The sequence below is a fragment of the Podarcis melisellensis genome (assembly GCF_964234715.1).
Source record: "Podarcis melisellensis genome assembly, chromosome: 12".
Lineage (NCBI taxonomy): Eukaryota > Metazoa > Chordata > Lepidosauria > Squamata > Lacertidae > Podarcis > Podarcis melisellensis.
Genome location: NC_138544.1, coordinates 23,056,066 through 23,073,505, shown reverse-complemented (window position 1 = coordinate 23,073,505; position 17,440 = coordinate 23,056,066). Strand labels below are relative to the sequence as shown.

Sequence of the window (17,440 nt, the reverse complement as noted above, 5' to 3'; positions counted from 1 at the left end):
TTGTTCTTTTTATCTCTCCTTCCCCCACCCCATCTTGAGTTTCTTCTCAGAAATGGACTAGTCAAAACTCCTGTGCAGAGAGGCACTAAGCTAAGAGAGTTCAATGGAAGCCAAATAAAAATTTAAAGAGGAACAACTTAAGGAGGGGCTAAAGCAACTTAACTTTCTTTCTATTATTATTATTATTATTATTAATTTAATATACAATCTTTACAACAAAATAAAATCATATATGGCAAAACCTTGAGTCTCATGTTTTCATTTGTACTAATCTCTTCTCATATTTCTTTACTTTAGTATTCCTTAATATTTGTCTCCTTATTTTAATTCCTTATTTTCTATCTCTTAAATCCAATCTATATCTTTAACATTTTTTCAGTTAATACCCTCATCTCCCCCTCCCCAAGACCCATTACTTCCCTCCACCCGTGTGCAATCTTTACATACATTATTTTTGTTTATTGCGTTACTCACTGTTTATATTTATTGTTCCATCTTTATTATTATATTATCATATCTCCTTGTGCCCTTTAAGCTATTGCATATTAATTTTTAGTCTTCAAAACCAACTCTTTTCATGTAAACCTTTCTGCATTCCCATTCTTTATTAATTTTTTTGATTAGGACAACCTCTAACTGATGCTGTTAACCTTGCCATTTCCGCAAATTCGTAAATTTTGGCTCTCCATTCTAGTAATTCTGGTATTTTGTCTGTTTTCCAATTTTTCGCCACTAGAATTCTGGCCGCAGCTGCTGTGTAAAGGAATACATTCCTTTTATCCTTTGGGATATCGCTCGTTACTAAGATCAGCAGAAATGCCTCTGTTTTTTTAGAGATTAAACTCCTGAGTATCTTTTTGAGCTCTTCATGTACCATAATCCAGAATTGTTTGACTACCTTATACCCCCACCACATATGATACATTGGAGATGTAAATCAGAGGTGGGGATAATGTAAGCAACTTAACTTTCTGAAGCTCCCTAATTTTTCAAGGATTGTGGGTAAGAAGGTCTCATGGTTTGGGACAAGGACAGCCCAACTAATTTTACTGCCTGTGGTGAAGCAGCGTATGCTACCCACCCCCATTAAATCAAAGTGCATTGTACCCAAGGCCCATCGAGTTTTGTTGACACCTCTCTTCGGCTTTCTTCTTCCCTATCTCTACAACAGTAACTAAACATACAGTCCAGACAACACCCGAGTTGCCTGAGGCAACTGTGTTGTTCTGCCTAAAAGTAGTAAGCTCTACTAACATAGGGTGAGTGGTTATGTAGTATAATCCCTGTTTACTTTGCCTGTATGTTTCTGTGAAGGCACTTCAAACCACAAAGCTATTCATTTACTTTTAAACCATTCTATTCTTACCGCTAGCTCCTCTGAAAGGACAGTAATTATAAATTCCCTGAAGTAAGCAAGGTATTTGTAGCAAATGCAATTTGATCTGTAGCATGAAACCATCTCTGGTAAAGATCTGTTCTGTGAACGTTCTGGGTTCATGTGCATGTATGTATGGTCGTAAAGGCAGAATTTGTTGCACTCTGCACCACCTTCTATGGTGTTCTGGAGGGTTGCCCCACTCTTTGGAACAGAGTGTGGGGTCACAGGGGGCTGGAGCAGAAAGTGGAGTCAGTGAAAATCATCACCCTTGTATTAGCAGACACCTTGACTAGATCAAAAGCCACTCCACAGCTCTGATTTTCATTCTATACTTCATCTCATACTTTCTTCAATATCTCAGAAATGTCCCTATGCTATTTAGTAACATTTGTTGTTGTTTAGTCGTTTAGTCGTGTCCGACTCTTCGTGACCCCATGGACCAGAGCATGGACCCCATGGACCAGAGGAACATAGATATGTTTAATGAATACTTTGATCAATCACAATTGATTAAAAATAAGTTAGTTAATTAATTGTTGGTTGGTGGAGAGCCCCAACCAATTCAATAATGCTTGTCTCTTTCAGAGACAATAATTTCTTTTTAGTACCATTAGGTGATCTTTTACATGTGAAAGATCCACAATGAACATGCTAGATGTATTTCTAATATTAGATGGGATTCATCCAGGAGAAAAGACCACCATAACCTTAAACCAGACAGAGTGATGCAAAATTGAGACAAGGCTGGTGGAAAGATCAGTCTCTTATCCACACCAAACAAGGATTGCACTGGATGCTCTGTGTTCATATGTGCATTCAAACTGCCTATGAGATTCCTGAACCAGGAAGGAAACAGCATGCAGAAGCCTGTTTTAAGAACAAAACCCTGAAACAAAGAAATCAGCCATGAATAAATTCCTGCCGGAAGTCAAGTAAGGGAGAACAAAGTGCTTTTACATACCCATATAAGCTGCCCAGTGAATTGCTCGTCTGTCTTTCTTGTCAAAGGCATTGATATTGGCACCTCTAGACAATAATAAACTGACCATCTAAAATGAAGATAAGTTATATTTCTTAATATACATAAATATTTATATTAAGTTAAAGCATAATCAAAGTTGAATAAAGTTAATGCCTGCACATCACTTAAAACTAAAATGCATCTACATTGAGGGAGAAAGTTACTGATAAGCTATGTGATCACTGCAGGATTAAAATAACCAAAATAAATAAGCTTCAATCAGTTTAGTTAGCTATTTGGATTTTCACTAGAACATTTCAAAAATTGTACTAAAAGTCACTGTTGAAGTAGTTTTTGCAACCCTGAAAAAGCAGAAGAATTAGGTGTGTCATCAAAAACTTGATTCTGATGGTTATGTATTACATTAATAACTGACCAATGAACATTTTGCTACAGTACATATGATGGAGACTAAAAGGCTTTAATTGGTTTGTAACTATAATGTATGTCTTCCCTTAATCTGCATTAAACAGTTTCAAGTAGAAAGAAAGTCATGAAGGCACATGACACAGGAACCTTGCTGTAGCTAAGTAGGTTTGGATGTTGACTACATGATAATCACATTTACTACCCTGAGTTCTACAATGCAAGAAAGGCAGGATAAACATATCATTTTAAATTAAAGGAAATATTTCTTTCCATACTATAAACAAAAGAACAGTATTTCTGCAAGGCTAAAGTAAGCATGTTGCAGTTTTCTTTGCATGTAGCACTGGGATTAGGTAAACAGACCCCTGTTTGTGGAGGGACAGCTGGCTTGGGGGAGTCAAATATAAGAAGTCATCTGTACCTCAACATGTCCACTGAAGGCTGCATGATGTAATGCTGTTCTACCAGCACGGTCTGACACATTTACATTGCTGAGAAGTGGCACCAAGGCTTCTGCACACTTGACAGCTTTATTTGCAGCTGCTATGTGTAGGGGTGTTTGCCAATTTTTGTCACGGGCATTGACATCTGCTGAATGCTTCAACAACACCTGCACAGCATCCTATAAATAATAAAACACACACTTCCAATAAATAAAAAAGATTAGCAAAGTAACCTCCCAATTCTGTTTCCTTTGAAGCTTATCTTTACTCCCCCCACCCCAATAACCTGCCTCCCACTTCAATTACCCAAATATTCTTCCTATGGACAAAAATCAAAACTGGCATTTAAAATTCTTATATACTCTGCAACCAAGTGTCCAAAAGCATGTGATCAAATATCTATTCAAAGGCTTATAAAAGGTTTAATGAATGCCTTTCAGCAAGCAACAGGTGACTGGGTGTGACAGCTTCCCCCTTTATTTGTCTCCACTTCCTTGCCAGCACCAGCAGGGAAGGAGGAGTTGTCCTTTTGGACAGGGAGGAAAATTCTTTCTAGTATTCATAAAACTAGCATTGATAATTGGTCCCATTGACTGAGGGATTTAGAAGGTTGTGGGGTCCTGTGTTATTTAAGTTGCAAGGTTGTTTAATGAGTGTGGGCAATATAATAATATGTTTGGGTATGAAGTCAAGTGAAATTGAGTTCTCTCCTCATGCCCTCTTTTGTGTGCCCCCCCCCCAAGTATAACTTTTTTTGAGTCCCTTTTACAAACTAATGAGAAAGCAACGATTATTAATGTTTACAAATGTGTTTTATTTTCTGGCTATACTGACTTCTACTTTCTCCTTTTCTAAAATCTATATATGCTGCGCTTTTTCATTTATAAATTACAAAATGTGTAGCCCAGCTTTCCACATAAATTTTTAAATGGTCAAGGCAGCTAAAACCATAAAACACAAAAATAATAGCCAGCTTGGAACCCCTGATAGTATGTGTTTATAATAAAAAAAAATAATAGATACTTCCGGAGGCGGCGCGAACGGCAATGGCTGCCAGCTCCTGAACGGGAGAGGGTAGCTCCGTCGAAACGGGTCGCCCGCTACGGCGAAGCGGGGACCCATCCAGAAAAACCATAGGCAGCAGAAGCCTGTGGTCCTGAGACCCGGCGGGCGCCAAAAGCAGCCCCTAAAACGATGAAGGGACCCCGTAAGGGGCTCCGGACCGCGGAGGGGGTAGCGGCGCTGTGGGTCGTTTCGCGATCAACGGAGCGAAGCCGCGTCGCTGTTGCCGGTGAGCGCTGACCTTTCTTCTTGAAACTGCTAACCTTGGAAAGCAACAACCCGTGAGTAATTTGGACAATATACTTTTAAAGCCTCTAAAAATTGTGAATTTGGCTGAAAGCGGAGTGACGAAAAACAGGAAGTCCGTCTTCCGCTGACACTGATCTTGAAAGTAAAGAGCAGGAGGAGTGGAGACAAAGAGTAACGTTTTGCATTGACTGATCTGGCACCTATTTAAACTGTTGTTCCTGGCTGATTTAAAGACTTTAAGTGGCTGATTTTTGGACCTTCATTGAGACAAGGATACCTGTCTTCTGTTGATCTATTGGATTACAAATAAAAGTAAGAAACCCAGGTACTGGAGCTGCCTGAGTAACTGAGCAGTCAGTCTGCAGGCTTGGGACACTTTGAATCTGAACTTTGGAACATACTGAGTTTGAATTTGTTACTTTGAAACACTTGCTGTCTAAGCACTTTTGGAAACAATGTTTGGCTTTAAGTTTTAACTCTGCTAAAATTTATCTTTGTGAAGATCTTTGGAGATCAATTCAGACTTATTAATTTTAATTGGATTGGACTTCCTCCCCAAAGACATTCTAAGCTCCACCTAGAGGATTTTTGGATTTACAGCAGTGACTTTGTTTTACTTTCTCTTTCCCGGCCTCCTGTTTGAGTGTTACCATCTGGGCTCTTACTTTCTCATGGGAACAATTCAGTTTGACCTTGGTTTTTAGATAACTTTGGAATGAGTGGAACAATAAAAAGGGGAAGAACCAGACAAACAACGTTAACTTTACCGACAGTCTCACAGCGTAGATCATCTGTGCCTGTTTTGCCTACTACTTTGCCTCCTGAGGCAGAAGCGGCTTCCCTGCTACAATCAGGGGAGGGAGAAACTGAGGAATTACAACTGGAAGATATGGCCTCAGGAGCAAGTGGCACTGTTTTGGAGAAAATTTTTGAAAAATTGGAGGCTCTGGACAGAAAGGTTGACCAGCAATCAGCTAAAATTGACTTAAACACAGAAAGTTTAAATAGACTAACTGGACAAGTTGCACAGAATGTTCAATCTATTGGAGAACTGAAGGAGGCTGTAGGTGAAAATCGGAAATTGGCGGAAGACACTAGCCAAAGATTGGGACAGCTTGAAAAAGAAGTAAGACCACTCAGCAAACAAGTAGGAGAACACCAGATCTACTTTTCCATGACAGAACTTCGGAACAGGGAGGCCAATTTAAGGATACGCTCAATTCCAGAAGTGGAAGAAGGTAATTTAACTGAGTTCCTCACCAAAGAATTTTCCAAGTTTTGGAACTTAGAAGAAAAAGACTTTAAAATACTATCTGCTTTTAGGCTTGGAAGACTCATAAAGAAGGAGAAGCCCAGAGACTGTTTGATAATATTGAGATCAAAGGAGGAAAGGGACAAGATTCTAGGCTTGCACTACGGAAAGTCACTGGATATTTTGGACAAAAGAATTGAAATTTATAAGGATATTCCTAAACAGCTGTTGGATCTTCGATCAGACTACTCGGAATTAGTAAAATTGCTAAGGAGCAACTCAATCATCTTCAGGTGGGAGTTTCCCCAAGGTTTATCGTTTACTTTCAGAGGGAGGAAGACCAAAATTAGAACGCCGGAGGATAGAGACAAGTTTTTGGTGGCACATGGAGAAGATCTTCATAAAGGACTTGGATTACCCCCAGGGCCTGAACCTCCGGGGGTTCCTGCACCCCCGGACCCCCGAAAATCTGAGAACAAGGTACCCCCACAGCAAGAATAACCAGATATATTCAGGATGTCTCTGCAACTTTTGAGCTGGAACATAAATGGCTGCAACATTCCAGGAAAAAGGAGAAAAATCTTTCACATCTTAAAAAAGGAACATTTGGACATTATTTGCTTACAGGAAACACATGTGACTAGGCTCCACAGAAAAGTGTTAATAAATAAAAGACTTGGTCAGGAATTTATATCTTCGGATACAGTTAAAAAGAGAGGTGTGGTAATTTATGCAAAAGAGAGCCTTTCACCTAAATTTCTGTTTAAAGACGAGCATGGAAGAATTTTGGCGATAGAAATACAACATCAAGGAGAAAAAATACTGATATTAGGAATTTATGCCCCAAATGAAGGAAAATCGGAATTTTACAAGAAGTTGCATGAGACTATGCTGGACTATCTGGACTACAACAACATCATTATGATGGGAGATATGAATGGAGTTGTATCAACCAACATGGATAAGTCACAGAGTCAAAAAATTTCTAAAGATGGGAGACTACCAAAGACCTTCTTTGAAATGACAGACAATATGGACTGGATTGACATATGGAGAGTGAGAAACCCCTTGGGAAGGGAAGGAACATTTTTCTCTGAAGCCCAACTGACTTGGACAAGAATCGACCAGATATGGATAACTAGAGGTCTGGCACCTAAGATCAGAAAGGTGGAAATCTGCCCAAAGACATGCTCCGACCATAACGCACTGAGAATGGACATGACATTGATTCCAACCGGTTCCTTCAGATGGAAGATGAATGATGGCCTGTTTAGAGATCAGGAGATTACCAAGAAGGCCCAAAAAGCTCTAAAGGATTATTTTGAGATCAATATGAACACCACAGTGGAAAAAAGAACTATCTGGGACGCAAGTAAGGCCGTGATGAGGGGGTTCCTGATACAACAGAACACGGTAAAGAAAAGGAAACAAAACGAAAGGAAAGATAAAATTTTGGAAAAAATTAAGGAGTTGGAGAAGAAGTTAAGACTTAATCCGAAGTCTCAGCCGATTCTGAGAGAAATCAAACTTTACCAAGCACAATATTCCAAACTGATAAATCAGGAAATAGAATGGAAAATCAAACTAATGAAACAAAAAACTTTTGAGTCGGCTAATAAATGTGGAAAACTGCTAGCTTGGCAGTTGAAGAGGAGACAAAAGTTAAATACAGTGACAAATTTAGAGATTGAAGGAAGATGTATCCAGAACCCCGGAGAGATTAGAAAGTGTTTCCAGAGATATTTCAAAAAATTATACACTCAAGGGCCACAAGATGAAGCAGCGATTAAACAATTTTTAAAGACAAATGGACTGGCAAAGTTGTCAGAAGAAAATAGATCAATTCTGAATGGCAAAATAACACGACAAGAGATTGAGCAGGCCATCCAAAACATGAAACAGGGCAAATCACCAGGACCAGACGGGCTGACCTCCAAGTACTATAAGACATTGAAAGACTATTTGATACAACCACTGATGGAGGTCAGCAATGAAATTTTAGAGGGGAAGAAGGCGCCAGAATCGTGGAAAGAAGCTTTCATCACATTGATACCAAAATCGGAAACTGAAAAGACACAGCTTAAGAACTACCGTCCCATCTCCCTTTTAAATGTGGATTACAAAATATTTGCAGACGTTTTGGCAAGTAGATTCAAGAGGGTTTTAAACAAAGTAATTCATAAAGACCAGGCAGGCTTTCTCCCAGGTAGACATATGTCTGCTAATACAAGGAACATTATAGATATATTGGAGCTTTTACAAACAGACATAAATACTAAAGCTGTTTTAATTTTTATAGATGCGGAGAAGGCCTTTGACAACATATCCTGGAAGTTTATGAAAGGGAATTTAAAAGAAATGGGAGTGGGCCGGGGGTTTGAGAATGGGATTGATGCAATATATTCAGAACAAAAGGCTAAACTGATAGTTAACAACGTGGTTACAGAAGAGTTTAAAATTGAAAAAGGAACACGACAAGGCTATCCGATTTCCCCGTTATTATTTATTTCGGTCCTGGAGGTGCTCTTGAACACGATTAGAGGGGACAGGTTGGTGGAAGGGATACAGGTCAGAGCGAAACAATATAAACTTAAAGCGTTTGCAGATGACTTAGTTCTGACATTACAGGAGCCAGAATCTAGTACGAAAAGAGTACTACAACTAATCCAAGATTTTGGTCGGGTGGCGGGATTTAAACTAAATAAGCAAAAAACTAAGGTGTTGGGAAAAAACTTGACAGATATTGAGTCGGAACGGTTTCAGAGAGAGACAGAGTTAACTGTGGTTAAGAAAGTTAAATACCTAGGGGTAAACATAACAGCAAAGAATCTGAGTCTGTTCAAAGATAATTATGAAAAATGTTGGTCTGAAATTAAGAGAGACTTGGATAGCTGGTCAAAATTGAAACTTTCATTGTTAGGTCGAATAGCTGCTATTAAGATGAATGTATTGCCAAAAATGTTGTTTTTGTTTCAGACATTGCAGATTGTAGATAAAACGGAGTGCTTCCGGAAGTGGCAGAAAGATATCTCCAAATTTGTCTGGCAGGGCAAAAAGCCCAGAATTAAGTTTAAGATACTAACGGACGCAAAAGAAAGAGGGGGCTTTGCCCTGCCAGACTTAAAGTTGTACTATGAAGCCGCAGCTTTCTGCTGGCTAAAAGACTGGCTACTTCTGGAGGACACGGACGTGCTGGATTTGGAAGGTTTTAACAATGCATTTGGATGGCATGCATATTTATGGTACGATAAGGTTAAGATTAACAAGGTCTTTAAGAACCATATTGTCAGAAAAGCAATATTTAATGTCTGGACAAGATACAAAGACTTATTAGAGAACAAAACACCGAGGTGGCTGTCACCTTTGGAGGCTAAGGCCCGAAAAAGACCCAATATGGAGGCCAATTGGCCAAAATATTGGGAAATACTAGAAAGGGATGGAGACAATTGGAAACTGCAGAGTTTAGAGAAAATGAAAGATAAAGTGCGAGACTGGTTACACTATGCTCAGATTAAAGAAGTGTTTAAGATTGATAAAAAGTTAGGATTCCAGGTGGAGAAATCGAAACTGGAAACAGAACTGTTAGAACCTAAGACCAAGGTACTTTCAAAAATGTATAACTTGCTGCTGAAATGGAACACACAAGACGAATTGGTTAAATCGGCTATGATAAAGTGGGCCCAGGATATTGGGCACAACATTATGTTTGAGGACTGGGAAAGGTTATGGACCACCGGGCTGAACTTCACAGCATGTAATGCTCTGAAGGAAAATGTAATGAAAATGATATATAGATGGTACATGACCCCAGTGAAATTGGCTAAAATATACCATTCGTCTGATAACAAATGTTGGAAATGTAAGGAAAATGAAGGAACATTCTTTCACCTCTGGTGGACCTGCCCTAAAGTGAAGGCCTTCTGGGAAATGATATATAATGAGTTAAAAAAGGTATTTAAGTATACCTTCACCAAGAAACCAGAGGCCTTCCTTCTGGGCATGGTCGGCCAGAACGTGTTAAAGAAGGACAGAACATTTTTTATGTATGCTACAACGGCGGCAAGGATACTTATTGCTAAGAGCTGGAAAACCCAAGATCTACCCACACTGGAAGAATGGCAGATGCAGCTGATGGACTATATGCAACTAGCTGAGATGACTGGCAGAATTCGCGACCTGGGAGAGGAGAGGGTTGAAGAAGACTGGAAGAAATTTAAGATTTATTTACAAAAGTACTGTAATTTGGTTGAATCCTAACAAGGAAGCCAGAGCAGAAATAACTGTCTACCATTAAATTATAATTTTTTATTTGAGTTTAACCTAAATACTGCACTTAAGATCATAAACAAGATGATAATTTGCTTGGGAAAATTCGTTTTTAATGATGAAAGTGGAAGCGGGAGACGTGAGGGAGTCCACAATAGAATGAAAGGATGTTATGAAACCTATTCTGTTTGTTAAATATGTATCTGTAAAAAATCTTAATAAAATTTTTTATTAAAAAAAAATATATATAATAAAAATAATAAAATATAAAATGAGCATCTGCAACCACGTACATTTCCCTATGGGAACCTTGGCTGGTTCACTGATCATCAAGGCAGTTCCTGTGTGGGACTGAGGTTGGAATACTATATCTGCCCAACTGCAGGTAAATCAGTGGGATTTACTGAGTGGATATGTAAAGGATTGCACTGTGAATTTTGGTGACGCAGGGTGGAAGGAAGGGCTCGTTGTACCTAGACACACTCCTCTTATTATTTCATACAATGAAACCTGGGTCAGCAGACCTAAGTGTCATCTGAAACCAACATAACACCAAGTAGAGCCTAAACTAATCAAACTTTATCTGATATTCAGAGGAAACACATCCAGTTCAGACCATGAGTTTCCCAGGAATGTTTTAGCTTCAGAACTTTTCCTCTTAGAAATAATGCATGCATAATAAAGAATATTTTTTTTAAAAAAAAATCAAAACAGAAGGCATTATGTATGTATTTTGCATTATGTCCTTTTGTGTGACCTTGGCAAAAACAGTTTAAGAGGCATTTGACTGCAATGATGTCCCAGCACAAAGGTGCAGAGCAAAAACCTTTAGTGCAAAAATTGGCACAATATTATTTTATTAATTTATGAATCCCCAAGGCGATTTACAGTCGTACAATAAAAACAATTCAAAAAGCCAACTACATATGGGTTTAATAAAAATGCATACAAACATCTAGTACAGAGGCCTTTTGAAAAGTTTTTTTTCCATCTAGCTTGAAAAGCTTGGCAAAAAAAAAAAAAAATTCCACTGAAATTACCAACAGTGGATTCTTATGTCCGTAAGAATCATAGTCATTTTATGAATGTTTGTCACAGGTCCTCAGGGAGCCTTTGTAGGTTCCCTGCAACCTCTCTTTCCACCTTTAAGCAAGAAAAAAGCTCCGGAATAAAGACATGATGTGCATGTGGATTGTTCCCTCGGCCAAGCTCTGAGAAGAATCCATGTTCCTGTTCCAGCAGATTTTGACTACAAGCAGCTTCTCTCCTGCCACCAACTATGCTATTAATCCTCTGGGAGGCTAGCTCTGAGCACCGATATGCTGCCTTCAGCTGGTGACATGGCAAGTAGGATGGGAGGGGAAACAAAGACAACAGTCAAATGTAAAGGTACATGTGCACTGATGGGCAGACAAGATGGCTTGAGGAGGGAACAAGGAGCTCATGGCAAGCACCAGAGTTAGAGGGAAAGCTGAGAAGCATCGGCAACACTGAAGAGCCTCAAGCTTGTTTCATTTCAGTTCTGAATTCTTCCCCATTTCAGAACAGAACAAAGAGTTTTCAACTGAACTTGATCAAATAATGGCTTGCAAAAATTGTGTAAAAGTTTGGGTGGCAAAGAGCAACAGGAGCACCTGGGTATGTTGGGAAGCAAAGCACTACCTGGTTGCTACAACCACAGCAACCAGCAACTCTATTTCCACTGAATTCCTCCAGTCCTCACATGGGTCTGGGAAGCAATGAAAATGAAGACAACAGGCAACTAGAGCTGAATAGTGCTTTGCATTAAGCTGCCCTATAAAAGTGCTTTTTAAAACCTGCAGGAGAAAAAGAGAACAAAAAGTGGTGCTGGGGTGGCAGAGTTTATGGGTCCTTATATTTCTGCCTCGAAGTCTAGTACTGACAGTGTCACTGTCTGCAGGATTCTTTTGCAATAAAATGTTCTGAAGAGTTTTAAGCAAAACCATACCTCACTACATGATGCAACAGCTCTGTGTAAAGGAGTCAACCATTTGCTGTCTTTGGCATTAACTCTAGCTCCTGCAAATGGGGGGGGGGGGAAGAATACAAAAAAGGAATATTATTTGATACAAATTCAAATACCTAAATGACCGTTAAAGATTAAGAAACATAACATTAAAATATTCCTGCAGAGTAAATACAGATTGAGTGTAAATAAAATGTTTTTGCATATTGCAGTTTTTATGTTTCTCCCTGACAATGACCAGAATTTTAATTTGTCCATCAGCCAGTTTCCTGAATTGTTCAGTACTGAAAGTAGTAACATAAAGCAGTAAATAAGCCAGTATGCTTGTTATCCCTACTTATTCAGTTTCCCTGACTAGATGGGAAAATTATTCCCTTTAATCCAGTTGCTTTTCTTTGATGATTGAGGATTAGCTCTATATTAAAACAACATACTGTATATACCCAGCTAATTGACAGTATTTCATGCCTGTTCATTAAATACTCAGGAATGCAGCACTTGTAGTCCCAAAGCAATACAATCAAACAAAAATCAAAGATTAAAGATGCAATTCTATGTACAGTGGTACCTCGCAAGACGAATGCCTCGTAAGACGAAAAACTCGCAAGACGAAAGAGTTTTTTGTTTTTTGAGTTGCTTCGCAAGACGAATTTCCCTATGGGCTTGCTTCGCAAGATGAAAACGTCTTGCAAGTTTGTTTCCTTTTTCTTAAAACCGTTAAGAAAAGCTTCCAGAGGAATAGCTGTATCAGTTGTTTGCAGCACAAAGAAGAAAGAACTTTGTAGCACATTTAACATATTTTTAAGGCACACGTTTTCGTGAACAAGAGTGTTCAATGCATTCCTATGGGAATCCGTGCTTCGCAAGACGAAAAATTCGCAAGACGAAAAAACTCGCAGAATGAATTAATTTCGTCTTGCGAGGTACCACTGTATGTATATTTGGAAATAAGCCCCACTGAACACAATAGGACTTGCCTCTAAGTAAACATGCATAGCATTACACTGTAAGAAAACTAGACGACAGGAATTTTAGAGGAAGAATACTAAGTTGTTTGGCTTCACCTTCTCCCACATTAACACATTCTATGCCTATGAAGGAGAGACTAGTAGCAGCATCAATGTCAATTCCCATCAAGTCTAATCTTTAACAGAAATATACACATACTAATTTCAGTATTTACAACATTAAAATGAAAATAGTACTCAGTGTCCCAGAGTATAAATTACATTATCAGAAAAACCTCTGGGAACTAGTTAATGGACTGCCTGCATAACACTAGAACAGATACATGCATTAATCTTACGCTAACATTTAGAGATAAAATGGCATGTCTGTTAAAGAAAATATACTAGAGGTGGCCTGAGAAGGAAAAAGGAGCAAAACTGTTTCCTTGGGTATTTGTTCCAAGAAAGGCACCATCCTTTTCCACATTATCATACTACTCAAACTTGAATATAATAATGATTTCCACCAGATGAAGTGGAACAGAAAAAAGGGGAAACACATTTTTAAAAAGGAAAACAGGAAGCTGCCATATCAGATTATTTGTCAATCTAGCCATATCAGATTATTTGTCAATCTAGCCCAGTACTGTCTATTCTGACTGGCAAGAACTCTTCCAGGTCTCAGATGGAGAGGTGTTGCCTAGCAGCTATCTGATTCCTTTAACTTAAAACTCTAGATAGTCAACCTGACATCTACATTCAACACATGTGCTCTACCACTGAGCTATAACCCCTCTCCTAAACAGCTTACTTATCAGTGAAACATCGAAGACAGGAGTAAACTTCCCTGGCACATATTGCTCAATTGTGCCAGCATTACCTCAGTTCCCTTCAACTGAACTGATGTTTAGCAAGCTTTCATTTATGCAATAATAGAAAATACTGAAAGTTGCCTCCATGACTGACGTTCATGTAATTTCAAATTTCAATTTCAACAAATGTTCACAAATAGGCATGGCCTAGCCTTCCTAAAAACATATTAGCAACAGAGAAACAATCTGTTTTCCATAATAGTATATCTTCTATTTAGTTCATATGTAAAATTAGCTACAAAAGGAATGATGTAAATAAAACAAAACTGGAAACTTTGTAGCTACACTAATTTTTTTTAATATAGAAGCAGTATTTAAATAGTTGGCTAGCTATGCAATACTTTTAATAATTCTACTGTTATTCACAACAAAACAAAAATGGATGACCAAAACTTTAGTTTTGTGTGTACGTTAAACACCTGAAAGGTTAAATTCAATAAACAGATTGTTCATATCTCTTATCACATTTGCAGAACTTTTTAAATTATTGTTCCAGTCACACATCTTGTCCATAACCAAGAAAAGCACCATACCAGATAAAATAAGTAGCTCAATAATTTCTGCATCTCCCAGATAGGCAGCAGCATGTAAAGGGGTCCGCTTTTCATTATCCTGTTGTAAGAGGAGGAAAGATTTAATAAATAATAACAAGTGGTAGAAGCATTCCCTACAAATTAATTAAAAATAATGGTGTAAAGCAGCAGTCAGCAACCTGGGCTGGATCTACGCACATCAAAGAAGCGTTTCAGTTAAACACATTGCAAACTTTGTATGAAAAATTGGGTAAGCAAAAATAGAACTCCACAGTGTGGAGTGTTACAGTGTTAGAATGCATAAACAACACATATACTGTAAAGCGTTTTTTCTTTACCAATGTAGCCGAGTCCCTGGTGTCCACAAAGGCTTTAATTGGTGCCCATGGGCAGGTGTCCTAGATTCTGAGTTTTCATTTTAAAAAAGGATTTAGCCCTCCTAGAAATGTAGTTATGGGCCAAAATGTGCAGGTATCTTCTAACCAATTTCTTTAAAGTGTGTGTGTGTGTGTGTTGCAGCCACCTTGTATATTTTCCTGATATTGAGAAATGTAGCAACGGCATCAAAGTGTGCATGTGAAATGATCCTGAGCCAGAGGTCCTAGCTGACTTCCCATTGTAATCATAAAGTTGTTGGGAGTGGCTATCTAATCTTGTTATATGATACTCCCCATGGCAGCTGTTTTGTGTTATCCCACCCCTCATGGCAAGTATTTTGTGGGTAGCATCAGCAGCACTCACTCAATATTCAACATGTGCCCAGTGGTCCATAAAGGTTGGTAATCACTGGTGTAAAGCTCTTTTTCAAGTACTGTATTTTATATTTTTAAGAAACACAGTTAACACCATAGCAGTGTTAAACATCTTAGGTGATGAGTATAAATGTCCATTCCATAATCAAGAACACAATGTAGATTAGCAGCCAAGCAAAATACTCCAATCTCCCTTTTATAATCCATCAGTATGGATTTCCAGTTAATGCTTACCAATAGAATTGGAAAACCCTTCATGAGAGGATGGAGCAATGCTACCAGTTACAAGCAAATTAATTTAAAGAGCAAAATAAATATTTGTTTGAATTTTTTTAAAAAAGTTTCACTTATAGTACAACCCTATATCTACTCAGAAGTAAACACCACTGAATTGAATGGAACTTTCTCCCATGTTAGGGTGTAGAACAGCAGCCTTAGTGCAATTCAAATGCTATATATTGAAACAAGCCCCAAAATTTATTTTTACTGGAATACTTGTAAATATATTAAGTCATGTCCACTCAATAACATACCATTATTTAACTTTTAAGAAAAAAAATGAAAAACTATTAATACTTCATTTTACTCATTTTAGCATGCTAGAAGAGCTGTGGGTGCATATGTACTCCCTAAGGACTGTCACATCATTAAAAAATTAGGATTTACTCTAGTTTTCACCAATATTGTATGCATTCCAGTTGCTGAATTTGACTTGTATTTTGTCCATTCATTATATATGTCTACTCAAAGTAAGTCTCACTGAGTTCAATTGCGCTTAATCTTAGGAAGGTGGATACAGGATTGAGCCTAATTAATTTTCTGAAAATACATTTCTAAAACGGGAAAATAGCCCATATAGGAATATAGTAATAGAAAATGATACACCTCACATCACTGCCTCAAACTGTAATGTGCTGTTACTTCCAAATATGCAAACTGCTCTTTGAATGTTCCTTCCCAATTATGGTAATATTACTTAAACCACTTTGCTGATTTGGATATTAGAACAAACTGTGGTGTGAGGAAATCAGGAAAAGTGAGAGAGAAGGAAGTTAAGCTTTCTCCTGATGTTCTAAACTGTAGTGTGGAGGACTGGGGAAAATGGTTTCAGTTTTCACAAACCAGAAAATGGAAGGCAGACATGAATGAAAAGAAGCGTCACAACAATTCCATGTGTTGTTTCCTGAATTCTGTATGCATGCATCTTCCAATATAAGTCAATTTACTTCACAAAGTGCAAATGAGAAACCAGAAAATCCAAGGCTACGTGCTAGAGGCCTTGACACTATATTGAATGATGCTTTGTAAATTCCTAGTTTCCTTCTAAGAATGTCATTGTTTACTAATCCAGACAAATGTTATTATTAGCATTAGTATTTTCCATGTGCTCTTCAGTGAAAATGCTCCAAGCCCGGCTTTTAAAAATCACTAATAAGAGTCCCTGCCTTCAGGCTTACACTCTTCAAAAGACATGAAATAAAAGAAATATGGAGGGGGGGAAGCAGGGGGCAAACTACACTCAGACACTAGGTCTACACTACAAGTCTAGCAACCAGATGAAATGAAGGAGAAAGGACTTGCTAGTCTCTCAACAGAACAGATGGAATGACCCTGTTTCCCCAAATGCCCTTCTGCTGCAGCCTGACAAAATGCAGTACTATCCTCACTAACTTTTACTATCTTATCGTGGATCTAGGAGTTTCACAGCAGAATAAATATCTTTTAACAACATTGTTTTAAAACACTACTTTAAAAGATATTTCACTTCATCACTCTTAAAATACTGGACACAAACACAGCAAGCCAGGCAAGTATTCTTATTCCTATTCTGTTGTATGATCTTCCGTTTATGTTTGTTTACTATCTATTTTTGTCATTCCTTCAACAAGGTTCTTACATATCATATCATCATAGCCTCTGTCACCCAAAGGAGATAGGACACACACAAACATAGTTTTAATAAAGGGAAACCAATCAGGAAACCCGGGTTTATACTGATGAAGCCAACACAGGTGTTCTGCATTGCGGACCTATTAACATGTGTAATAAATGGCCACCAACTAGCACAGAAAACATCTGGTTTCTTTTTCCCATTCAATACTACTACCTCACGAGTTATTTTCTCCACAACTGCAGCAAAAACAAAACAGAATTTTGTTGTACCTTTAATAATAATAAATATGCCACTCTTTAAGATGCAACGAGATTCGCTATTGTTGCGTAAGGAAGATCCATTTTCCCACTGCTTCCCCCATACAAATACCCACATTCTTTAATAAAGAAGCATCAACTCAACCTCCAAGGCACAT

The 17,440-nt window shown here is 38.2% G+C and overlaps 1 protein-coding gene across 3 annotated transcripts in view; it reads right to left on the bottom strand.

Annotated features, from left to right (window-relative positions):
- The window catches only part of ANKRD28 (ankyrin repeat domain 28), a gene marked incomplete at its 3' end in the record, with an annotated part of 89,835 nt that overhangs the window by 27,951 nt on the left and 44,444 nt on the right, over window positions 1-17,440 (bottom strand). For all 3 annotated transcript variants that reach the window (XM_081883174.1, XM_081883175.1, XM_081883173.1), the window contains exons 3-6: window positions 14,380-14,458; window positions 12,010-12,080; window positions 3,190-3,390; window positions 2,340-2,427 (exon numbers count right to left, since the gene is read on the bottom strand). In XM_081883174.1, the coding sequence (XP_081739300.1) occupies window positions 2,340-2,427; window positions 3,190-3,390; window positions 12,010-12,080; window positions 14,380-14,458 (439 nt within the window). The remainder of the gene's footprint in view (window positions 1-2,339; window positions 2,428-3,189; window positions 3,391-12,009; window positions 12,081-14,379; window positions 14,459-17,440) is intronic.